The sequence below is a fragment of the Oncorhynchus mykiss genome, chromosome 19 (genome assembly GCF_057628025.1).
Source record: "Oncorhynchus mykiss isolate SJ-2025 chromosome 19, ASM5762802v1, whole genome shotgun sequence".
NCBI classification, from domain to species: domain Eukaryota; kingdom Metazoa; phylum Chordata; class Actinopteri; order Salmoniformes; family Salmonidae; genus Oncorhynchus; species Oncorhynchus mykiss.
Window position 1 is genome coordinate 67,935,110 of NC_143040.1, and position 25,182 is coordinate 67,960,291.

At 42.1% G+C, this 25,182-nt stretch overlaps 2 protein-coding genes across 6 annotated transcripts in view; one reads left to right on the forward strand and one right to left on the reverse strand.

Moving 5' to 3' along the window:
• Positions 1 to 4,702: 4,702 nt before the first annotated feature.
• Positions 4,703 to 10,996, forward strand: LOC110498208 (GTPase IMAP family member 9). The gene is made up of 3 exons (XM_021574835.3): positions 4,703 to 5,038; positions 6,781 to 6,819; positions 8,652 to 10,996. The coding sequence occupies exons 1-3, from the start codon at positions 5,011 to 5,013 to the stop codon at positions 9,572 to 9,574; spliced, it is 990 nt and encodes a 329-aa protein (XP_021430510.3). The 5' UTR covers positions 4,703 to 5,010; the 3' UTR covers positions 9,575 to 10,996.
• Positions 10,997 to 12,159: 1,163 nt separating this feature from the next.
• LOC110498209 (phospholipid-transporting ATPase IA) overlaps positions 12,160 to 25,182 on the reverse strand; it is a 33,150-nt gene continuing 20,127 nt past the window's right edge. For 4 of the 5 annotated variants that reach the window (XM_090211600.1, XM_036955211.2, XM_090211599.1 and 1 more), the window contains 15 exons: positions 24,773 to 24,911; positions 24,565 to 24,629; positions 23,678 to 23,850; positions 22,999 to 23,182; positions 22,602 to 22,712; positions 22,271 to 22,345; positions 22,010 to 22,132; positions 21,647 to 21,725; positions 21,495 to 21,556; positions 21,217 to 21,273; positions 21,005 to 21,112; positions 20,797 to 20,885; positions 20,593 to 20,685; positions 18,552 to 18,631; positions 12,160 to 13,544 (listed from right to left, as the gene is read on the reverse strand). In XM_090211600.1, the coding sequence (XP_090067726.1) occupies positions 13,441 to 13,544; positions 18,552 to 18,631; positions 20,593 to 20,685; positions 20,797 to 20,885; positions 21,005 to 21,112; positions 21,217 to 21,273; positions 21,495 to 21,556; positions 21,647 to 21,725; positions 22,010 to 22,132; positions 22,271 to 22,345; positions 22,602 to 22,712; positions 22,999 to 23,182; positions 23,678 to 23,850; positions 24,565 to 24,629; positions 24,773 to 24,911 (1,542 nt within the window). In that variant the 3' untranslated portion in view covers positions 12,160 to 13,440. Of the gene's footprint in view, positions 13,545 to 17,839; positions 17,981 to 18,551; positions 18,632 to 20,592; positions 20,686 to 20,796; positions 20,886 to 21,004; positions 21,113 to 21,216; positions 21,274 to 21,494; positions 21,557 to 21,646; positions 21,726 to 22,009; positions 22,133 to 22,270; positions 22,346 to 22,601; positions 22,713 to 22,998; positions 23,183 to 23,677; positions 23,851 to 24,564; positions 24,630 to 24,772; positions 24,912 to 25,182 lie in introns of those variants that run through there. The other variant, XM_090211597.1, reaches the window with a different exon arrangement.

A 25,182-nucleotide genomic window follows, 5' to 3' on the forward strand; every position in this document is an offset into this window, starting at 1 on the left:
TGTCTGGGTTGCCCCCCCCTTGGGTTGTGCCGTGGCGGAGATCTTTGTGGGCTATACTCAGCCTTGTCTCAGGATGGTAAGTTGGTGGTTGAAGATATCCCTCTAGTGGTGTGGGGGCTGTGCTTTGGCAAAGTGGGTGGGGTTATATCCTTCCTGTTTGGCCCTGTCCGGGGGTGTCCTCGGATGGGGCAACAGTGTCTCCTGACCCCTCCTGTCTCAGCCTCCAGTATTTATGCTGCAGTAGTTTATGTGTCGGGGGGCTAGGGTCAGTTTGTTATATCTGGAGTACTTCTCCTGTCCTATTCGGTGTCCTGTGTGAATTTAAGTGTGCTCTCTCTAATTCTCTCTTTCTCTCTTTCTTTCTCTCTCTCGGAGGACCTGAGCCCTAGGACCATGCCTCAGGACTACCTGACATGATGACTCCTTGCTGTCGCCAGTCCACCTGGCCGTGCTGATGCTCCAGTTTCAACTGTTCTGCCTTATTATTATTGGACCATGCTGGTCATTTATGAACATTTGAACATCTTGGCCATGTTCTGTTATAATCTCCACCCGGCACAGCCAGAAGAGGACTGGCCACCCCACATAGCCTGGTTCCTCTCTAGGTTTCTTCCTAGGTTTTGGCCTTTCTAGGGAGTTTTTCCTAGCCACCGTGCTTCTACACCTGCATTGCTTGCTGTTTGGGGTTTTAGGCTGGGTTTTTGTACAGCACTTTGAGATATCAGCTGATGTACGAAGGGATATATAAATACATTTGATTTGATTTGATTTGATGACTTTCAAAGCATTTCATGGCTACAGATGTGAGTGCTACAGGCAGATTGTCATTTAGACAGGTTACCTTGCCATTATTGGGCACAGGGACCGTGGTGGTCTGCTTGCAACAAGTAGGTATTACAGACTGAGTCAGGAAGAGGTTGAAAATGTCAGTGAAGACACTTGACAGCCGGTCAGCACATGCTCTGAGTACGTGCCATGGTAATCTGTCTGGTCCTGCGGCCTTGTGAGTGTTAACCTGTGAAAATGTCTTAGTCACATAGACTACGGAGAGTGCGATCACACAGTCATCCAGAACAGCTGATGCTCTCATGCATGGTTCAGTGTTGCTTGCCACGAAGTGAGAATAGAAGGCATTTAGCTCTTCTGGTAGGGTCACACCACTGGGAAGCTCGCGTATGGGTTTACCTTTGTTACCCGTGATACAGTCCTGTTTACAAGCGTCATAGCCGGTGTAGTAGGATTCTATTTTAGTCCTGTATTGAAGCTTTGCCTGTTTGATGGTTCTTCTTAGGACATAACATGATTTCTTATAAGCATTCGGATTAGAGTCCCGCTCCTTTAAAGCGGAAGCACCAGCCTCTAGTGGTTAGAGTGTTGGGCCAGTAACCGAAAGTTTGCTAGATTGAATCCTCAAGCTGACAAGGTAACAATCTGTCATTCTGCCCCTGAGGAAGGCAGTTAACCCACTGTTCCCCGGGCGTCGAAGACATGGATGTCGATTAAGGCAGTACCTCTCTGATTCAGAGGGGTTGGGTTAAATACGGAAGACACATTTCAGTTGAAGGCATTCAGTTGTACAACTGACTAGTTATCCCGCCTTTCCTTTCCTTTCCCTTTAGCTCAGTGTGGATATTGCCTATAGTCCATGGCTTCTGGTTGGGATATGTACGTACGGTCACTATGGGGATGACGGCGTCGATGCATGTCCTTCACATTTCACACTGTCAATCATGAATGATAATAAAGCATCTTTATGCCAATCATTTGATCTAAATCAGTTTCATGGGAATATGCATTTAGATCTTTTTCAGTTGTTTTTAAGTACAGTGTTGTTTTGAAGTACAGTGTTGTTTTGAAGACCACCATTACAGGGTCAGAGGGCTATGTACTGTATGGGGACCAGGAAGACAGAGAGGCCCAGGGGGCGCAGACCACCATTACAGGGTCAGAGGGTTATGTACTGTATGGGGACCAGGAAGACAGAGAGGCCCAGGGGGCGCAGACCACCATTACAGGGTCAGAGGGCCATGTACTGTATGGGGACCAGGAAGACAGAGAGGCCCAGGGGGCGCAGACCACCATTACAGGGTCAGAGGGCCATGTACTGTATGGGGACCAGGAAGACAGAGAGGCCCAGGGGGCGCAGACCACCGTTACAGGGTCAGAGGGCTATGTTCTGTATGGGGACCAGGAAGACAGAGAGGCCCAGGGGGCGCAGACCACCATTAAAGGGTCAGAGGGCTATGTTCTGTATGGGGACCAGGAAGACAGAGAGGCCCAGGGGGCGCAGACCACCATTACAGGGTCAGAGGGCCATGTACTGTATGGGGACCAGGAAGACAGAGAGGCCCAGGGGGCGCAGACCACCATTACAGGGTCAGAGGGCTATGTACTGTATGGGGACCAGGAAGACAGAGAGGCCCAGGGGGCGCAGACCACCGTTACAGGGTCAGAGGGCTATGTACTGCATGGGGACCAGGAAGACAGAGGCACATGGGGCACAGACCAGAGTCTAATGAGTGAACCTTTCTTGTTAACAATTCTCCTTTGCTAGAGAAATATACTTCACATCTTTCTGATCTGTTTGGTTTCAAAGAGCTGTGGTCTTAAATTGCCTGAGACAAACAACAACTAAAAATGACATTGAGCATCACCGACCATCCTGTCCATCACACAATACTGCATGACAACACTGCATGACAACACTGCATGACAATACTGCATGACAACACTGCATGACGTACCACACCAAACAAGATATCCTCCGCCTTCTGAAGACTGCATCAATAATAATACTACTTATAATAATTACAATTATAATAATACGATTTATAATAATACAAATAATAATAATAATAATAATAATAAAAAGTATAATAATACTATTTATAATAATACAAATAATAATAATAATAAAAAGTATAATAATACTATTTATAATAATACAAATACAAATACAAATACAAATAATAATAATAATAATAATAATAATAATAATAATAAAAATTATAATAATACGATTTATAATAATACAAATAGTAATACTAATTATAATAATGCCAATAGTAATAATAATAATACCAATAGTAATACTACTACTAATAATAACAATACTAATTATAATAATACCAATAATAATAATACTACTAATAATAACAATACTAATTATAATAATACCAATAATAATAATACTACTAATAATAACAATACTAATTATAATAATACCAATAATAATAATAATAATAATAATAATAATAATAATACTACCAAATATAATAATACCAATAATAATAATAATAATAATAATACCAAATATAATAATACCAATAATAATACCAATAATAATACCACTACTAATAATACTACTACTAATTATAATAATACCAATAATAATACTACTACTAATAATACTACTACTAATTATAATAATACCAATAATAATACCACTACTAATGATACTACTACTAATTATAATAATACCAATAATAATACTACTACTAATAATACTACTACTAATTATAATAATACCAATAATAATACCACTACTAATAATACTACTACTAATTATAATAATACCAATAATAATACTACTACTAATAATACTACTAATAATACTACTACTAATTATAATAATACCAATAATAATACCACTACTAATAATACTACTAATAATACTACTATTAATTATAATAATACCAATAATACTACTACTAATAATAATAATTATACTAATTATAACAATGCTTCAACAGTAAATTACATCAAGAGCGTGAACAGACTAGCATCAAACATCTCCACGGACTCCAACCATGTCCTCCACTCAGAATACATAGTCCTGCCCTCAGAAAGACGCTCAGAGAACCACTATGCAAAGTAAACCGATACAGGAACTCATTCATCCTCCAGTCAATCAAACTATTGAACCATGTGGGGTGAGATCAGGAAAAAGACCCAGACACTAGACACTGCTGCATGATTTCAATCCTCCCTGAGGTGATTCCTGATATGTGATGTTCTTTAATCACGTGTATAATGCCTTTCAGAAAGGATGCATAACCCTTGATTTTTTTCCCACATTTTGTTGTTACAGCCTGAATTCAAAATGGATATATGTATGTATGTATGTATGTATGTATGTATGTATGTATGTATGTATGTATGTATGTATGTATGTATGTATGTATGTATGTATGTATGTACGTACAGTGGGGCAAAAAAGTATTTAGTCAGCCACCAATTGTGCAAGTTCTCCCACTTAAAAATATGAGAGAGGCCTGTAATTTTCATCATAGGTACACTTCAACTATGATGGACAAAATTAGATTTTTTCTCTCCAGAAAATCACATTGTAGGATTTTTTATGAATTTATTTGCAAATTATGGTGGAAAATAAGTATTTGCCATAACATAGGGGTTGAATACTTATTGACTCAAGACATTTCAGCTTTTCATTTTTAATTAATTTGTCAAAATTTCTCTAAATAATTATACTTTGACATTAATGTGTGTTGTGTGTATGTGGAAAAAGCCAAGTGGTATGAACATTTTCTGAAGCCACTGTATGTGCTTTTTAGTTTTTTTTTTACATTTCCTGTTGTTGCTTTTATGTCAGGTATAGAGTTTAATGATATCACCTGACATAAAGGTGAGAGATGCAAGAAAGATTGATGTTGATGTGTCTGTAAAAAAGGAGGAGGAAGACAGATGATGACGATGTTGATCATGTTGATTGTTGTAAAAAAAGAATTACTAAAATGTTAGGACTATGAAATAGACCTTGTTAACATCAAGTGTTCGCAAAACTGAAAGTCAAACCTCTGCTTTGTACAGGGTTTATATTTGTCCCTCTGCACCTGCATTGAAACATGGGGTTGGCCACAACAACGTCACATGACAGTTCTGATATCATACTGTATATCTATAGAGGAAGGAGTGAGGTATAGTCACGTATAGCCTCGGTGTGTGTAGAATATTATTGCCTTGGTGTGTGTAGAATATCGGAGATAAAGAATGACTGAAAGAATGGCTGAGGACGAGAGTGAGTATTGAACAGCAACTGTACAGTATACATATTTACATTTTGCAATATTATCCGTGTTAAACTGATTCAATGTTGTCATGCTTCCAAATGTACTGAATTGAGTAGTTTAAATTTGATCTCTTATATTGAACATTAAACAGAGCCTGAAGTCAAGCTAGGACCCGTTCAACGCATCTGATTATTGCTGATTATTGATGTATTGCATGTGACATGTCTTTCAAATTTTAGTAAGATTTTATTCATGTTTTTTTTTTTTACAATACAAAACATACACATACAAACGACAACGTACAGACACACACAAACATTAACTACATCACCTGCTCACATCCCCGTATCCAGCGCCCGTATCAGACTCCGGAACATGGCCTCAAACTGTGCCACCACAAAATATTTCCCCTTGCCAACGCACTTTCAACGTTTAGATAATAAAGCATTGACCTTTCCATTGTGTTAACGATGGAAGATTAGTTGATTTTCAGTTTTTAAGTATACGTTTTTTTTTCTCGAAATGATTGACGAGAAAAGTATCGTCCAATACATCGGGTATTTCACTGCACCCTCATACGCTATGTCTGGAAATATGCAGACAGACACATTAAAATTATATTTGCATTGTAATATTTATTCAGTCGTTGTTAGTTTTACACTTAAGACACGACTCGTCCGTTGTGCTGTAGAACTTGTGGATTGTGTCTCTTGTATAATACGTTCTATACATTCGTTTTATAGTGGATTAAGCAACATTTTCGTTTGCTGTAATCTCGTTCGTTATTTTCAGCATTCCCTCCAATTTGTGCCAATATCAGATATTTTTATGTCTTGGTAGTTGTACAGTTTACTTATCATATGAACATCCTTTTCTGACTCAAATAGGTGTCCAAAATATTTCAAATACACATTTCTTGATATTACACTTTTAAATGGCATGTATTTGAAAATATCTACATTGGTCAATCCAAAATGGCTTCTTAATTATGTCTTGAAAATAAATGTATTTCCTTTTACCAAGTCATTTATGGTATGCATTCCTTTCATTTCCACGCGGGCCAATTTATCTCTGAATTCTGAATAGCTATCCAAGGGCTGTTCCATAGGGTTGTGTTTTCAGGGAGTGATATTGGTTCTTGTAGAATACGTTTCATTTTATCCCATATTGTTTTAGTGTTATTAACTATGAAGTTGGTCATGTTCTTATGTTTATCCTTTGAAAACAGATGCATGAAAATATGTACCCGTTGTTCCTCTTTAGTGCGTTTAACGATATGTTGCAAGTTAAAAGCCCTGGGTGGCGAGATGATACAATTCCAAACCTGCAAGATTAAAACCACCATTTCCCTTTTTTTATTCTATGAGTTTTATTTGCCTATATAACGTCTGTTATGACTGAGTATACTTTTTAAAGAATATCCCAGGTGGGGTAATTGGTATTACAGAGAATACATGTAAAAACATTGGGAGCCATGCCATTCTGACGAGGTTTATTCTACTTGTAAGATATACTGTATGTGAAAATTGTTCCATAGAATTAGATCTGCTTTCATATTGTTCAGTAATAGGATAAAGTTACCTTTATATATGTGTTGTTTGTTGTCACTTAATTAAGCATCCTAAGTATTTGATATTTTTTTGTGGTCACTTAAAATTATTGCTGTAAATAATGAGTTATTCTTTTTTTTCCCTATTGCCATTATAAAAAAAATGTCTCACTGTGTATTATTTTGTCTTACACCATTCAGTTGTTCCCTTGGTAACCCAAGACAAGACCTCCTCTACTGGTGAGTTAATTCATCTCCAAAAATACCACCCGAGATTATAAGGACTTTGATTTTTCCCATTTCCATCAACTGAGCCGATTCAGATCTATACTCAATCTACAGCGCATTCAGAAAGTATTCAGACGCCTTGACTTCTTCCACATTTTGTTACGTTAGTCTGATCCTAAAATCAATTATCAATCTGCACACAATACCCCATAATGACAAAGTGAAAACAGGTTTAGATTTTTTTTGCAAATTTATTAAAATAAAAAACTTAAATAACTTATTTACATAAGTATTTAGACACTTTGCTATGAGACACAAAAATGAGCTCAGGTGCATCCTGTTTCCATTGATCATCCTTGAGATGTTTCTACAACTTGGAATCCACCTGTGGTAAATGCAATTGATTGGACATGATTTGGAAAAGCACACACCTGTCTGTATAAGGTCCCACAGTTGACAGTCTATGTCAGAGCAAAAACCAAGCCATAAGGTCGAAGGAATTATGCATTATTGAAGGTCCCAAAGAACACAGTGGCCTCAGTGGAAGTTTGGAACCACCAAGACTCTTCCTAGAGCTGGCTGCCCGGCCAAACTGAGCAATCAGGGGAGAAGGACCTTGGTCAGGGAGGTGACCAAGAACCTGATGGTCACTCTGTCAGAGGTTCAGAGTTCCTCTGTGGAGATGGGAGAATCTTCCAGAAGCACAACCATCTCTGCAGCGCTCCACCAATCAGGCCTCTATGGCAGAGTGGCCAGATGGAAGCCACTCCTCAGTAAAAGGCACATGACAGCCCACTTGGAGTTTGCCAAAAGGCACCTAAAGGACTCTTAGACCATGAGAAACAAGATTCTCTGGTCTGATGAAACCAAGATTGAACTTTTTGGCCTGAATGCCAAGTGTCACGTGTAGAGGAAACCTGGCACCATCACCACGGTTAAGCATATCTTTCTTTTCTTTTGTGTTATTGACTGTACATTTGTTTATGTGTAACTCTGTGTTGTTGTTTATGTCGCACTGCTTTGCTATATCTTGGCCAGGTCGCAGTTGTAAATGAGAACTTGTTCTCAACTGGCCTACCTGGTTAAATAAAGGTGAAATAAAAAATAAATAAATATTGGTGGCAGCATCATGCTGTGGGGTTGTTTTTCAACGGCAGGGATTGAGAGACTAGTCAGGATCAAGGGAATGATGAATGGAGCAAAGTACAGATAGAACCTTGATGAAAACCTACTCCAGACCTCTAAGGACCTCAGACTGGGGCGAAGGTTCACCTTCCAACAGGACAATGACCCTAAGCACACCCCCAAGACAACGCAGGAATGGCTTCGGGAAAAGTATCTTAATATCCTTGAGTGGCCCAGCCAGAGCCCGGACTTGAAACCGATTGAAGATCTGTGTAGGGACCTGAAAATAGCTGTGCAGCAACACACCCCATCCAACCTGATAGAGCTTGAGATGATCTGCAGAGAAGAATGGAAGAAACTCCCCAAATACAGGTGTGCCAAGCTTGTAGCGTCATTCCCAAGAAGACTCTAGGCTTTAATCGCTAGCAAAGGTGCTTCAACAAAGTACTGCGTAAAGGGTCTGAATACTTATGTAAATGTGATATTTCAGTTTTTTATTTGAAAATACATTGGCAATTTAAAAAAAAAAAAAACAGTTTTTGCTTTGTCATTACGGTGTGTAGATTGATGAGGGGGAAAAAAAATGTAATTAAAATGCTGTAACATAACAAAATGTGGAAAAGGTCAAGGAGTCTGAATACTTTCCCGAATGCACTGTACCTCTCTAAGGAAGAATAAAACAACAGAACATCTTGTAGTGAACAGTCCTGTCTTTTTAGATTTGTTTAGGATTGTTCTGGTGGGTAAGACTGGAGCAGGGAAGAGTGCAACCGGAAACACCATCCTGGGGAAAAAGGTGTTTGAAGTGAACGCCTCTCTTAATTCTGTGACAGACAAGTGTTACAAAACAATTGGAGAGGTTTGTGGGATGCGGGTGCATATTGTTGACACTCCTGGCATCTTTGACACAGTGAAGACAGATGAAGAAGTGAAAAAGACAGTAGGGGAGTGTGTCAATTTGTCTGTTCCGGGACCCCACGCATTCCTGCTGGTGATCAGGCTGGGGGGGAGGTTCACAGAGGAGGAGAGGAACACCGTGAAGTGGATCCAGGAGAACTTTGGAGAGGACGCTTCATTGCACACCCTCTTGCTGTTCACCTGTAAAGATCAGCTGAATGGTCAAGAAGTGGTCAACGTTCTGAGAAAGTCCAAGGACATCCAGAAACTTCTCAACACCTGCGGGGGCAGATATCACTCGTTCAATAACAACGATAAAGACCCCACTCAGGTTACAGAGCTTCTGGCGAAGATCAAAGACATGGTGGAGAACAATGGAGGAAATTACTACACCAATGACATGTATGAGAAGGCTCAGAAAAAGATCAAAGAGGAGGAGGAGAAGAGGAAAGCGGAGGAAGAAAAGCAGAGGCAGGAGCAGGAAAGAATCATAGAGCAAAGAATAAGACAGGAGGGAGTAGAGAAGGTGTGGAGAAAGATAATGTTCTTTGTGATATTGCTTGGTGCTATTCTGTTATTCATAGGAGGGGTGTATTTAGTAGCTACTGTAGGGGGAACCGTGGGAAATGCTATTGGAATAACATTAATTATTGTAGGAGTAGCAGGTCTCATAATAGCAGGTGTCATAATAGCTAAGATTTTCAAGACACAAAGAAGTGGAGCTGGCACACTTGCCTCAGTGTAAAATTGGGCCTGTTCCAGACACATCTGAAACCTGGCACCTATGAACCTAATGAGAGCCAGGCGGAGCTGTGCCCTTGCAGCTTTGGCTTTTCCAAATTTGTTATTATAATGAATTTCTTTGGTCCACATACATTTTTCCAACAACACAAGTAATCAACTGCAAAATCAGACAACCCCATTGTGGAATTGTTTACCTATTCAATTGGTCAACTTGTCGCATTCTATGTGAGAAAATAATATTTATCTTGAGGCGCTTTCAAATTGAGAGTGCCACAAGGAAAGAAACTTGCATGCCCCAGTCATTGCACAACATTCAGCTTTGATGGCTACTGTTAAAAAGAGGAGGATCACAGCTTTCGAGTGCATCTACATTTTATTTCTGAACTCCAGAAAATGTGCGGACTGCACCCTATTAAAACCTGAGTTTTTAGCACCAGCTGGGATGATCTGTTTTAGAGCTCGCCAATGGCGTTGAATGCATAGGGGAGACCGATGCTATATGTAACTTGAATGAGTGCCAGTGGAATGTTTTTTTTTCGGGGACATTCAATTCATCAATACATTGCTAACTAGCAATAAGATAAGGTTTATAGTTTGTGATCTAGCTAATGATATAGCCACTATATCATCAGCTACAGGTAAAACTTGTTATTGATAAATAGCACACCTGCTTGCTAATATGAACCAATATGTTATTGGATCATTTCTGGAGGGGGTATTTATATTTTAGATGGTGACAGCATAATTGCATTTTTATTCATTTTGGAGTAGAATCCTTTTGAAAAGTCCCCAGAACGGACCTTCGTTCTACAAAACGTTTTTTAGGTCCCTCTGCGACCTTGTCACCATTGTTACAAAAAAAATCCAGGGAAACACTTACCAATGTTTTAGTTGTTACAACTTACTTTTGTTTACCACTTTGTTCAATTATTCTTTAGTCCTTTAACAGTGCCTTCATTTTCATAAAATAATAATGAAAATATTTTGGGTGTAGAAGCTTAAATAGCAATGAAGTTACCAAATAAACATCCCTGTGTGTACATGTTTACTGAACCTTTATTCAACTAGGCAAGTCAGTTAATGAACAAATTCTTATTTACAATGACGGCCTAGCCCGGCCAAACCCGGACGACGCTGGCCCAATTGTGCGCCGCCCTTTGGGACTCCGATTCACGGACGGATGTGATATAGTCTGGATTCCAACCAGAGACTGTAGTGACACCTGTTGCACTGAGATGCAGTGCCTTAGACCACTGCGTCACTCATGTTAGTAAAAACAGGAATTCATAATTGTTTTTGTTAACAAAAGGGAATTATGAAATGTTTGTGACTTTAGCTGAATTTCCAGTGGAATATGTTTTATATATGTTTTTTTTTATATATGTTTTATATATCTAGTTGCACAATAAAAAGTGAAACTGTCTCTGTTGTCTCTATAACGGGCACATGTTTATATCTCTTGATCTATTTGACTCCGAAAAGAAAATGGCACACTTGCTCAGGGATATGAGTCTAGCTAACCCACGTGATATATCAGACACTACTGGCCTGATTTTGATTCAACTTGGGTGAATGTGTCTTGCCGTAGAGATCCGCCATTTACAAAATTACGCTGATTGGCCCAAGGTAGGCGCTGGGCCATTCGTGGGGGACAATCCGCCATTTACAAAATTACACTGATTGGCCCAAGGTTGGCGCTGGGCCATTCGTGGGGGACAATCCGCCATTTACAAAATTACACTGATTGGCCCAAGGTAGGCGCTGGGCCATTCGCGGGGGACAATCCGCCATTTACAAAATTACACTGATTGGCCCAAGGTTGGCGCTGGGCCATTCGTGGGGGACAATCCGCCATTTACAAAATTACACTGATTGGCCCAAGGTTGGCGCTGGGCCATTCGTGGGGGACAATCCGCCATTTACAAAATTACACTGATTGGCCCAAGGTTGGCGCTGGGCCATTCGTGGTGGACATTCCGCCATTTACAAAATTACACTGATTGGCCCAAGGTTGGCGCTGGGCCATTCGTGGGGGACAATCCGCCATTTACAAAATTACACTGATTGGCCCAAGGTAGGTGCTGGGCCATTCGCGGGGGACAATCCGCCATTTACAAAATTACACTGATTGGCCCAAGGTTGGCGCTGGGCCAATCGTGGGGGACAATCCGCCATTTACAAAATTACACTGATTGGCCCAAGGTTGGCGCTGGGCCATTCGTGGGGGACAATCCGCAATTTACAAAATTACACTGATTGGCCCAAGGTTGGCGCTGGGCCATTCGTGGGGGACAATTTACATTGTTTGTTTTTCTCAAGTGCGTACATTAGCATTGAACGAAACAATGAATGTTCACACTACAAAAGTGAAACTAAACTACTCTGGTACAGGTTCTGGGCTAAACATGTGGTTGGACATTGACACATCTTGAACAAGCTCAGCATACCTCCAATTCAATAAGCACACACTGCTTATACAGATATGTGAGTGAGGTACACTTGTATACTCATCAATATAGTGTTAAAAATATCTGTGAAAAGTGTGAGCAAAGAAATCTGAGTGCACAGACTAGAAGAAAGGTTGCATTTGAGTGTTGCGGTGGTTTTATTCAGTAGTCCCTTTATGCATCTGAGAAGGAAATATTAAATAAGTTATAGAAAAAGTAAACTTGTTAAATTATGAATTCTTCTTTTTGACTCAAGGAACATAAGAACACATTAATACTTTTTTTTTTTCTCTGAACAAAAACCAAGGTATATTTCAGCTTTTACGGACATGCAGTTTGAGTGGTATTTCTGTTTCCCCAGAAATACTCTGAAACATTCATCCCTCACACAACATAGATACAATTCAAATGAACAAATTAATGCATTCTTCTTTTTCCCGGTCAGTGAGAGAACATTTGCATTGCAGTGAAAAGAGCCATGGACGGATTTTAAACCATGCAGGAGAAGAAGAAACACATGCACACACGCTATAGCATTACACTACTGCATGAGAGAAACTCTCTGAAAGGCACTGTTGGGATGGATTGACTAGAGAGAAACATGGAATGCAAGGAATCTTTCAGAGATATAATCTTAAAATGAGAAGCCCATCATCAAGTCTTAACCCGTAGTGCTTACTCGCGGTATCATTCTGGAGTGCAAATGACTACATTCAAACCCCCATTGGTTACACACATTACTCTTTGGCAAGCAACATCACAGGGTTTCCCATTCTCTTACAAATGTCAGGTTTAGGGATGATTCGTGGATCGTTTTGGTCCAACACTGCTCTTTATGTGGCACGTACATCTTGTTCGAGTTTGGTCTTATGCCACACCAAAAAATAAAATATGAGACGTTCCCTCTTCCAAGGCCACCCGTTGCTTAGAATGGGAACTCTTCCACATACAAATATAAAAACAGGTCAAGTCTTCAGGACAAAGACACATTAAAAAGTCAGTGCTTGGGGACAAACCAACAGTGAAAACACTTTCTGTAAATGTCATCTTGCAATGTTATTTTTTTTCTCTCTTCGGTGCTTTCCAGAAACAGCCCTTAGCTCCACCTCCTGCCTCCTCTGCACTTCAGTAGATCTGAAAGATAGGTCAGGTATAACCAATATGACATACATACCACCCCCCCTCGAGGGGAATTTTCCCCATATTGTTGACACCTATCCAGTCTTCTCAGATCAACAGAAGTTCCTCAGGAGGTTATGGGTTTTGGGGGTTGTTTCTGGATGGGGCCTTCACTCCAGACTTTCTGGTGGAAGTTGACCGGCCTCACTTTGTGAGGTGACTTCCTGTCAACCTCCTCCAATGGGGATGGCTGAGTGCAGCATGTGATAGGGGGGCATCGCTGAGGGGGAGAGGAGAGGCTTCACCACTGGGGCTGAGCAGGCCTCTGCTTGGTGGTGTCGTACGACCGGATTACGTCAGACTGTGACACCACTCCGTTTTCCTCCTGAGAGAAGGCATAGCCGTCTAAGGGAAAACAAGCACATGATACTTATATATAAAAATCTCAGACGCCATTACAAAATCTCACGCTGACCACCTAGTGAGAGTTTCGAAATAAGGATGTATAACCCCACCCATCTCAAAGGGCTTGTTCAGCCGACAGCCTACTGACTGATCTACAATAAATAACTACTCATTATTATTTGTAGATCAGTAAGTCTGTCACAATTCACCCACAATTCAACACAGGTGCAGTCAAGTCGAACACACACAAATCCTGTAGCAAAGTTTGTTCCCTTCCCCTCGATAAAATCCAGGCTACACACGAAGCACTACTGCACACAGTACATTATCACACAGTACATTATCACACAGTACATTATCACACACTACATTATCAGAAATCCAGGACAGTTAGAGCAACAACCCACAGCTAAGTTAGACATATAGATCTAATAACTCAATATTAGGTGAAGATAAACGTCTAACACAGGATGTGATGGATTAGGGAGGAACACACGATGTGAGTCAGACTAGGGAGGGTTCCAGCAGCTACCTACACAGTGCCTTCAGAAAGTATTCAGACACTTTGACTTTTCCCACATTTTGTTAAAATTGATTAAATTAAATTGTTTTCCTCATCAATCTACACACAATAATAAAACATAATAATAATAAAAAAGCAAAAACTGTTTTTTAGAAATACCTTATTTACATAAGTATTCAGACCCTTTGCTATGAGACTTGAAATTGAGCTCAGGTTCATCCTGTTTCCATTGATCATCCTTGAGATGTTTCTACAACTTGATTGCAGTCCACCTGTGGTAAATGTAATTGATATGACATGATTTGGAAAGGCACACACCTGTCTATATAAGGTCCCACAGTTGACCGTGCCTGTCAGACCATAAACCAAGCCATGAGGTTGAAGGAATTGTCAGTAGAGCTCCGAGACAGGATTGTGTCGAGGCACAGATCTGGGGAAGGGTACCAAAAAAACATCTGCAGCGTTGAAGGTCCCCAAGAACACAGTGGCCTCCATCATTCTTAAATGGAAGAAGTTTGGAACCACCAAGACTCTTACTAGAGCTGGCCACCCGGCCAAACTGAGCAATCGGGGGAGAAGGGCCTTGGTCAGGGATTAAGAACCCGATGGTCACTCTGACAGAGCTCCAGAGTTCCTCTGTGTAGATGGGTGAACCTTCCAGAAGGACAACCACCTATGCAGCACCCCACCAATCAAACCTTTACAGTAGACGGAAGCCGCTCCTCAGTAAAAGGTACATGACAGTCCGCTTGGAATTTGACAAAAGGCACCTAAAGGACTCTCAGACCATCAGAAACAAGATTTTCTGGTCTGATGAAACTAAGATTTAACTCTTTGGCCTGAACGCCAAGCGTCACGTCTGGAGGAAACGTGGCACCATCCCTACAGTGAAGTATGGTGAACGCCGCATAATGATGTGGAGTGGTCTTTCAGCGGCAGAGACTGGGAGACTAGTCAGGATCGAGGGAAAGATGAACGGAGCAAAGTACAGAGAGAACCTTGATGACAACCTGCTCTAGAGTGCTCAGGACCTCAGTCTGGGTCAAAGGTTCACCTTCCAACAGGACAACGCAGGGGTGGCTTTGGGACAAGTCTCTGAATGTCCTTGAATGGCCCAGCCAGAGCCCGGACTTGAACCCAATCTAACATCTCTGGAGAGACCTGAAAATATCCAATCAAACTTGAAAGAGCTTGAGAGGTTCTGCAGAGAAGAATGGGAGAAACTCCACAAATACAGGTGTGCCAAGCTTGTAGCGTTATACCCAAGAAGACTTGAGGCTGTAATCGCTGCCAAAGGTGCTTCAACAATGTACTGAGTAAAGGGTCTGAATACTTATGTAAATGTGATATTTCAGTTTTTATTTTTAATAGATTAGCAAACATTTCTAAAAATCTGTTTTTGCTTTGTCAATATGGGGTAATGTGTGTAATGAGGGGAAAAAACAACCATTTAAATACATTTTAGAATAAGGCTATAACGTAACAAAATGTGGAAAAAGTCAAGGGGTCTGAATACTTTCCGAATGCACTGTACACTACATGACCAAAGGTATGTGGACACCTGCTTGTCAAACATTCCAAAATCATGTGCATGAATAAGGAGTTGGTCCCCCCTTTGCTGCTATAACAGCATCCACTCTTCTAGACTTTGGAACATTGCTGCAGGGACTTGCTTCCATTCAGCCACAAGAGCATTAGTGAGGTCGAGCGATTAGGCCTAGCTCGCAGTTGCCGTTTCAATTAATCCCAAAAGTGTTCAGATGGGGTTGAGGTCAGGGCTCTGTGCAGGCCAGTTCTTCCACACCGATCTCAACAAAGCATTTCTGTATGTGGACCTCGCTTTGTGCATGGGGGCATTGTCATACTGAAACAGGAAAGAGCCTTCCCGAAACTGTTGCCACAAAGTTGTAAGCACATAATCGTATAGCATGTCATTGTATGCTGTAGCGTTAAGATTTCCCTTCACTGGAACTACGGGGCCTAGCCTGAACCTTGAAAAACAGCCCCAGACCATTATTCCTCCTCCATCAAACTTTACAGTTGGTACTACTGCGTTCTCTAGGTAGCGTTCTCTTGGCATTCACCAAACCCAGATTTGTCCGTCAGACTGCCAGATGGTAAATCGTGATTTATCACTTCAGAGAACTGCCCTAGAGTCCAATGGCGGAGAGCTTTACACCATTCTAGCCGACACTTGGCATTACGCATGATGATCTCAGGCTGTGTGTGGCTTCTTGGCCATGGAAACCCATTTCATGAAGCTCCCGACGAAGCTCCCGACGAACAGTTCTTGTGCTGAAATTGCATCCAGAGGCAGTTTGGAACTCGGTAGTGAATGTTGCAACCGAGACGATTTTTACGCGCTACGCGCTTCAGCACTCGGTGATCCCGTTCTGTGAGCTTGTGTGGCCTAACACTTCGCGTCTGAGCCGTTTCTACTTCACAAATACAGCAGGGTAGAAATTTTACAAACTGACTTGTTGGAAAAATGGTATCCTATGACGGTGCCATCTTGAAAGTCACTGACCTCTTCAGTATGTCCATTCTAATGCCAATGTTTGTCTATGGAGATTGCATGGCTGTGTGCTCGATTTTATACATCTGTCAGCAATGGGTGTGGCTGAAATACCCGAATCCACAAATTTGAAGGGGTGTCCACATACTTTTGTATATACAGTGCCTTGCAAAAGTATTCACCCGCCTTGGCATTTTCCCCCCAAAAAATGTGCATTACAACCTGCAATTTAAATTGATTTTTATTTGGATTTCACATGACATACACAAAATAGTCCAAAGTGGTGAAGTGAATTTTTTTTTACTTGTTTCAAAGAATTCAAAAAAATTAAAATGGAAAAGTGGTACAGAAAAAAATAAGCAAAGATGTTTGGCCTGTGGGAGACTCCCCACACATATGGAAGAAGGTACTCTGGTCAGATGAGACTAAAATTGAGCTTCTTGGCCATCAAGCAAAACGCTATGTCTGGTGCAAACCAAACAACTCTCATCACCCCGAGAACTCCATTCCCACAGTGAAGCATGCTGGTGGCAGCATCAACCTGTGGGGATGTTTTTACATCGGCATGGACTGGGAAACTGGTCAGATTTGAAGGAATGATGGATGGCGCTATATACAGGGAAATTCTTGAGGGAAACCTGTTTCAGTATTCCAGAGATTTGAGACTGGGACGGAGGTTCACCTTCCAGCAGGACAATGACCCTAAGCATACTGCTAAAGCAACACTCTAGTGGTTTAAGGGGAAACATTTAAAATGTCTTGGAATGGCCTAGTCAAAGCCCAGACCTCAATCAAATTGAGAATCTGTGGTATGATTTAAAGATTGCTGTACACCAGCGGAACCCATCCAACTTGAAGGAGCTGGAGCAGTTTTGCCTTGAAGAATGGGTAAAAATCCCAGTGGCTCGATGTGCCTAGCTTATAGAGACATTCCCCAAGAGACTTGCAGCTGTAATTGCTGCAAAAGTTGGCTCTACAAAGTATTGACTTTGGAGGGGTGAGTAGTTCTGCACGCTCAAGTTTATTTATTTTTGTCTGTTTCACAATAAAACATATTTTGCAACTTAAAAGTGGTAGGTTGTGTAAATCAAATGATTCCAGGTTGTAAAGGCAACAAAATAGGAAAAATGCCAAGGGGGTGAATACTTTCACAAGCCACTGTATAGTGTATATCCTAACACAATTCATATCCTACACAATAGTTTCTTCTCATATTAAGAACAATTTCTATTCTTCTAGCCCACAGGTCCATCTATTCAAACTACAGGGACGATTCTAACCACTGTCAAAGCTCTATGACTCCAGGGAAGTTTACCTACTTTACACAGATCCAACCTTGTGAGGGGCTCACTAACCTTCACACCTCGAGTGACAACGACAATCTCACCCCCTCCATGCCTGCATGTGTATGGAGGCAGTGAGGGAGGGACACATGGCATTGTGGGAAATGTAGTCAGAGTGTTGTCAAAGACGGTACAGTATGAAGTTAGACAAACGGATTCTCCAATAGAAATCCCCGATCACACTTGTAGGCGATGTCATGGCGACGTTGGCTAGCAAAGCTCATGCGTAGAAGCACGTCATCGGGTCTAACGGTCTTCTATCTATCCCATGTGCAGGCCATCAATATCAAAAGGCACTCCTTCGATATATACATGTAGTTGTTTTTTTGACTAAAAGAAAAACATGTCAGTTTGTCACCTTCACGAGGTTGGAGTAATAACATGTTAAACTACTTAAGACATTGGCTCCAATCTAGGTTGTGCCTTTAGGATGAATTTTACACTTCTCTGATTGACTTCTCAAACCCCGGCCTGGTCTGTTTGGTTTGTTTCGCAAGCGTTTCCGGACGTTTTGTGATGTTGCGCCTTCTGGGTTTAGACACTGTCATAGATGGTGATGTTTTACTGTACTACAGAAGGAAGAGGACAGGTGTGAAGCACCACATTCTGTAAGGCGTGTGACTTACGTAGCATGTTCTGAGGGACGGAATCTGTGCTGTATGCCGACGATATGCTGTTCTTCAGGAGCTGAGCTCTCTCTGACAAGCTACACACACACACACACACACACACACACACACACACACACACACACACACACACACACACACACACACACAGAGAGAGAGAGAGAAGAGTACATCAGAGAAACAAAAAGCATGCACACATTGACTCTGTACCGGTACCCCCTGTATATAGCCCCGCTATTGGTACAGTGCCTTGCGAAAGTATTCGGCCCCTTTGAACTTTGCGACCTTTTGCCACATTTCAGGCTTCAAACATAAAGATATAAAACTGTATTTTTTTGTGAAGAATCAACAACAAGTGGGACACAATCATGAAGTGGAAAGACATTTATTGGATATTTCAAACTTTTTTAACAAATCAAAAACTGAAAAATTGGGCGTGCAAAATTATTCAGCCCCTTTACTTTCAGTGCAGCAAACTCTCTCCAGAAGTTCAGTGAGGATCTCTAAATGATCCAATGTTGACCTAAATGACTAATGATGATAAATACAATCCACCTGTGTGTAATCAAGTCTCCGTATAAATGCACCTGCACTGTGATAGTCTCAGAGGTCCGTTAAAAGCGCAGAGAGCATCATGAAGAACAAGGAACACACCAGGCAGGTCCGAGATACTGTTGTGAAGAAGTTTAAAGCCGGATTTGGATACAAAAAGATTTCCCAAGCTTTAAACATCCCAAGGAGCACTGTGCAAGCGATAATATTGAAATGGAAGGAGTATCAGACCACTGCAAATCTACCAAGACCTGGCCGTCCCTCTAAACTTTCAGCTCATACAAGGAGAAGACTGATCAGAGATGCAGCCAAGAGGCCCATGATCACTCTGGATGAACTGCAGAGATCTACAGCTGAGGTGGGAGACTCTGTCCATAGGACAACAATCAGGACAATAGGACAAATCTGGCCTTTATGGAAGAGTGGCAAGAAGAAAGCCATTTCTTAAAGATATCCATAAAAAGTGTCGTTTAAAGTTTGCCACAAGCCACCTGGGAGACCAAACATGTGGAAGAAGGTGCTCTGGTCAGATGAAACCAAAATTGAATTTTTTGGCAACAATGCAAAACGTGGCGTAAAAGCAACACAGCTGAACACACCATCCCCACTGTCAAACATGGTGGTGGCAGCATCATGGTTTGGGCCTGCTTTTCTTCAGCAGGGACAGGGAAGATGGTTAAAATTGATGGGAAGATGGATGGAGCCAAATACAGGACCATTCTGGAATAAAACCTGATGGAGTCTGCAAACGACCTGAGACTGGGACGGAGATTTGTCTTCCAACAAGACAATGATCCAAAACATAAAGCAAAATCTACAATGGAATGGTTCAAAAATAAACATATCCAGGTGTTAGAATGGCCAAGTCAAAGTCCAGACCTGAATCCAATCGAGAATCTGTGGAAAGAACTGAAAACTGCTGTTCACAAATGCTCTCCATCCAACCTCACTGAGCTCGAGCTGTTTTGCAAGGAGGAATGGGAAAAAATGTCAGTCTCTCGATGTGCAAAACTGATAGAGACATACCCCAAGCGACTTACAGCTGTAATCGCAGCAAAAGGTGGCACTACAAAGTATTAACTTAAGGGGGCTGAATAATTTTGCACGCCCAATTTTTCAGTTTTTGATTTGTTAAAAAAGTTTGAAATATCCAATAAATGTCGTTCCACTTCATGATTGTGTCCCACTTGTTATTGATTCTTCACAAAAAAATACAGTTTTCTATCTTTATGTTTGAAGCCTGAAATGTGGCAAAAGGTCGCAAAGTTCAAGGGGGCCGAATACTTTCGCAAGGCACTGTATATAATGCTGCTCTTTAATTATTTGTTATTATCTTATCTGTTACTTTTTTTTCTTCTTAAAACTGCATTGTTGGTTAAGGGCTTGTAAGTAAGCATTTCACTGTAAGGTTTACACTTGTATTCGGCGCAAGTGACAATTTTTTAAAATAGTATTTTCGCAATACAGTTAGACGGTATAAAAATACCTTTTCCCATGAACCACTACTCCAGGGTCCTGAGCCTTAGACTCCAGCTCCTGCACCTCATCAACCAGGTTCTTCCAGAAAGACCTCTTTACCCTGAGCGAGAGAGAAGAGAGAGAAGTAAATTCTATTATAGAATGAAAGGGCTGTGTAAAGAGTAGTTGTTCCTCTGAAGCTAGCACTGTATGTATTAAGGTCTGGACTCACACTCTGAACGCCACGTCAAACAGCAGTGAGGTGACGGGGATGAAGAGGAGACTCATCCAGAACACTCCTGAGGTGAACAGCATCTCTGCCTGCAACACACAAACACACACACACAAATAGTAAGTTTGCTTCTGTGTTGCTTATTGTGCAACATATTTGTCCAACAAATGCATATTGTTGAACATAGATAGAGTGATCCGTACTTTACCTGACCAGACATGTCTGGTGCAATAGCTATAACTGGCCACAAGGTGGAGTAGAGCCAGAAGAACAACACCCACAGGAACACACTGCCCCAGATGGCTATGTGACTGAACTACAGAGGGAGCAACAGAGCAGGTCAGGAAAAACATCACACTTTGCAATTGTTTCTCATCGTCATATTCTGAATGACAGAAATGGGAAGCCTACTGAACCCACCAGTGTCCATGACGAAGTCTCCAGTCCAGCTTTGAGACAAACGGTTATCACCACAAACTGGAGGACGGAGAAGAGAGAAAACAAGTCACTTTACCAGGCAACATTTCATGAGGATATAGAAAATCAGGAGGTGTCGTGTCTCTATCGAAGTCTTGCTACTGTGTGTATACTAAATTCAGAAACAATTTTACCAAAGTGTTTTCAGATATTTCATTGAGAGCTGGGAAGACTATCCAAAAACAAACCAGACCTTTATTTTGGGCATGCAGTCAACCTACCGTGTAAACCATATTTCCTAAGAGAAGATAGTCTGGAGTCTTCCCGTTCCAAGACACAGTATCTGGAATAAAAGAAACCAAACATGCAGGACTGTTTAATACTAGAACGGACCGAGACAGCTGGACAGACGGGACAGAAACACACAGCGTACCGTGTTGGAAGATCAGCAGGGGTAGCCAGAAGAGGATGACAGAATGGAGGAGGCCGTTGAGACAGTGAGCCCAGAACACCTGCAGTGGGACAGGGGGAAACAAATGAACCAAGAGGGCTTAGTTCCAACTTCCACATGGACCTTAAGTCCCTAATGCTATAAACATTTTGATTGTGCAGGCATTATTCGTTTATCTTTGAACATTTGGTAACATGCCCAAATGTTGAAATGTGAAGAAAGAAAATGTATTATGCAAATGTTACACGCCCAAATTCGTCCTGATCACGATTGATAAATGAGAAAGGCCCCTCGTCTCCTTTTCACAAGGCAATAATGACCGGGGTTAATGGATGGAGGTTGTACCTTGGTGTTGAAACCCAGTGCGTTCTGGGAGGTCTTGTAGAGTTCTGGGTATTTTAGCATGTTCTCTTTCTTGCAGCAGCGCTCAAATATACCCAGGGCCAGAGGAGGCATCGCTGTGAAGATCTATCACACACACACACACACGTACACACACACACGTACACACACAAAGACTAAAAAGTGAATCAGTCGTATTTTACCAGGGGGTAAATCAGGGAGAACTCCATGTAAGGGTTGAATAAGGAGTGTACACACACTTACCACATTGTAAAGACCAATGCACCAACGTTCAAATAGAATCTGACCAGAGAACCCGTTCACGATCGCAAACCAGATCTAAAAAAAACAAGATGAATGAGTGACTGAGGTTCTCTATTACACACTGACATCCATGTTGATCTCAAAGGGTTGCAGAATTATGGGAACTTTCACAACATCCCAATGAGACATTATCCTGGTTGGAGGATTTTCTGCTTATTCCTTCCTAATTCTGGGAATCTTCCAACCGGGACTTCTGGAAACTCTAGATCTTTAGTGAAATTGACCAGAATTGTGCGGCCCTACTGAACCAGCCCTACTGAAGCAGCCCTACCTCTATGATGTACAACACTATGTTCTTGTAGAAACAGTACAGGATGCATTTGGACACTCGGTTGTAGTTCCACGCCCCATGGACTAGAAGAAGATTCCTCAGGTACTTAAACTGAAAAGACAGGGAACGAAACAGAGAGAGACATAAAGATAGAGACATAGACAGAGAGACATAGACAGAGAGACATAGCGAGACAGAATAGCGAGACAGACGGAGCGAGACAGACGGAGCGAGACAGAGACCAGATGCCACATATTAGGGTTAGGTGATATCCACAATATCATTTCGTCGATTTGCCCTTGTTAAATAATGCCATAAATTATATTATTGCCCCCTAAAAACCAGTCCTCAAATACATTCAGAAGTAATGATGTGTTAAGGTGATAAGAGGGGTTACCTGGGCGATAGAGTAGTCGGAGGAGTTGGCGGCCTGCAGGCCCTCGTTGCCAGAGATGCCCACGCCAACGTGAGCCGTCTGGATCATGCCCACGTCGTTGGCACCGTCACCGACGGCCAGGGTGATCACCTTCACCTGCCTCTTGACCAGGTCCACCACCTCCGACTTCTGCAGTGGAGACACCCTGGGCACACACGTGATATTGAATCATCACTGAATATGATTGTTTATAGCAGGGCTCTCCAACCCTGTTCCAGGAGAGATACCGTCCTGTAGGTTTTCACTCCAAACCTGTTCCAGGAGAGATACCGTCCTGTAGGTTTTCACTCCAACCCTGCTCCTGGAGAGATACCGTCCTGTAGGTTTGAACTCCAACCCTGTGCATGGAGAGCTACAGTCCTGTAGATTTTCAATCCAACCTTAAACTAGTGCACCTGATTCTAATAATTAGCTGAATCAGGTTAGTTCCAACTGGAGTTGGAGTTAACATGAGGGTATCTCTCCAGGAACAAAGTTGGAGTGAATACAACGACAGGAGGGTGGTTCTCCAGGAACAGGGCTGGAGTGAACACCGACAGGAGGGTGGTTCTCCAGGAACAGGGCTGGAGTGAACACCGACAGGAGGGTTTCTCTCCTTCTTCAGCAACAGTCTGAATGGAAGGGTCCTGTGATTGGCTACCTGCAGCATATGACGGCCTTGCAGGATAGGGCCAGGTCCAGGAAGTACTGGCGCACCTCGAAGCTGAGGGCGTACTTCAGCGTCTCGCCATCCATCACCAAGGCAACGTCGTTCTCCCTGTGGAGCGCCTCTCCCAGCATGCCACAGTGATGACTCAAAGCCGCTCGCGTCCCCTAGGATATAGTAGGTTATTGAATGAATGCCATTTAGTAGATGCCTTTATTTTTTTTATAGCTTTTTCTTTATTTTTTTTAACCCCCTTTTACTCCCCAATTTCGTGGTTTCCAATTGGTAGTAGTTACTGTCTTGTCTCATCGCTGCAACTCCCGTACGGACCCGGGAGAAGCGAAGGTCGAGAGCCACGCGTCCTCCGAAACACAACCCAACCACACTGCTTCTTGACACAATGCACGTCCAACCTGGAAGCCAGCCGCACCAATGTGTCGGAGGAAACACCATACACCTGGCGACCAGGTCAGCGTGCACTGCACCAGGACCGCCACAGGAGTCGCTAGTGCGCAACGAGACAAGGATTTCCCTGCCGGCCAAATCCTCCCTAACCCGAACGACGCTGGGCCAATTGAGTGCCGCCCCATGGGCCTCCCGGTCACAGTCAGCTGCGACAGAGCCTGGGCTTGAACCCAGAATCTCTGGTGGCACAGCTAGCACTGTGATGCAGATGCCTTTATACAAAGCAACTTACAGTACATAGATTTTTTTGTACATGTGGTTCCTCTGGGAATGGAATTCTCGTCCGTGGTGTTGCTAGCGTCATAATAGTACATTTATGAACGACATGCTCAGAACAGAAAAGGCCTCATATCCAGTTGCTATGTTTTGTTTTCTGTTGTTGACAACAGGAAGGTGAGATTGGGATTGACACTTACTTCTAGTGTCTCCTCGTTCACGACCAACAGCCCCATGTTCTTCCTCAGCAGCCTACACGAGTGACCTTGAGAGGCAGAGGGTAAGAAGGATTTAATTTGACGGTACTGATTTATAGTGGACCTAAGTGGGTCTGAGCACTTTTAGTGTGTATTGGCAGGTGGAGTTGTGTGTGTGCGTACCAGTCAGTCAGTCGGTCTGCCTCCTCACCTATATTGATGGCAGTCTCCTGCTTGTCTCCGGTGAGGATCCAGATCTTGATTCCAGCTCTGAGCAGTGTCTCTATGGTTTCGGGGACTTTGTCTTGTAGCTTGTCCTCTATGGCCGTGGCACCAAGCAACTGCAGGTTCTGGGAAAAAAAAATACATTTCAAATACTTGAGGTGCACTTGATTTGGCTTACCTGGTCCAATGGCATCGGTGGAGCAGCAGCAAAAAGTACACATTCTTCCCACCCTGCTTTCCGTCAAGCTTAAATCAAACACGTAAAGATATGGAGGCAGCCTACACCAAATGCCACATCGTAGCTACATCATGAAAACTCTTGAAAGAATGCATTTTGTATCGTCTTACGGGAAACTCTATCGCTTTATGATAGTATTTTCTGACAAACAGAAGGCA

What these genes read in the sequence shown, in the direction of transcription:
- LOC110498208 (XM_021574835.3), top strand. Translation starts at nt 5,011, where the DNA reads ATGACTGAAAGAATGGCTGAGGACGAGA. An exon ending in AAGAATGGCTGAGGACGAGA is followed by an intron (nt 5,039 to 6,780) that starts GTGAGTATTGAA and finishes TACACCATTCAG; the next exon opens with TTGTTCCCTTGGTAACCCAA. An exon ending in AGACAAGACCTCCTCTACTG is followed by an intron (nt 6,820 to 8,651) that starts GTGAGTTAATTC and finishes CTGTCTTTTTAG; the next exon opens with ATTTGTTTAGGATTGTTCTG.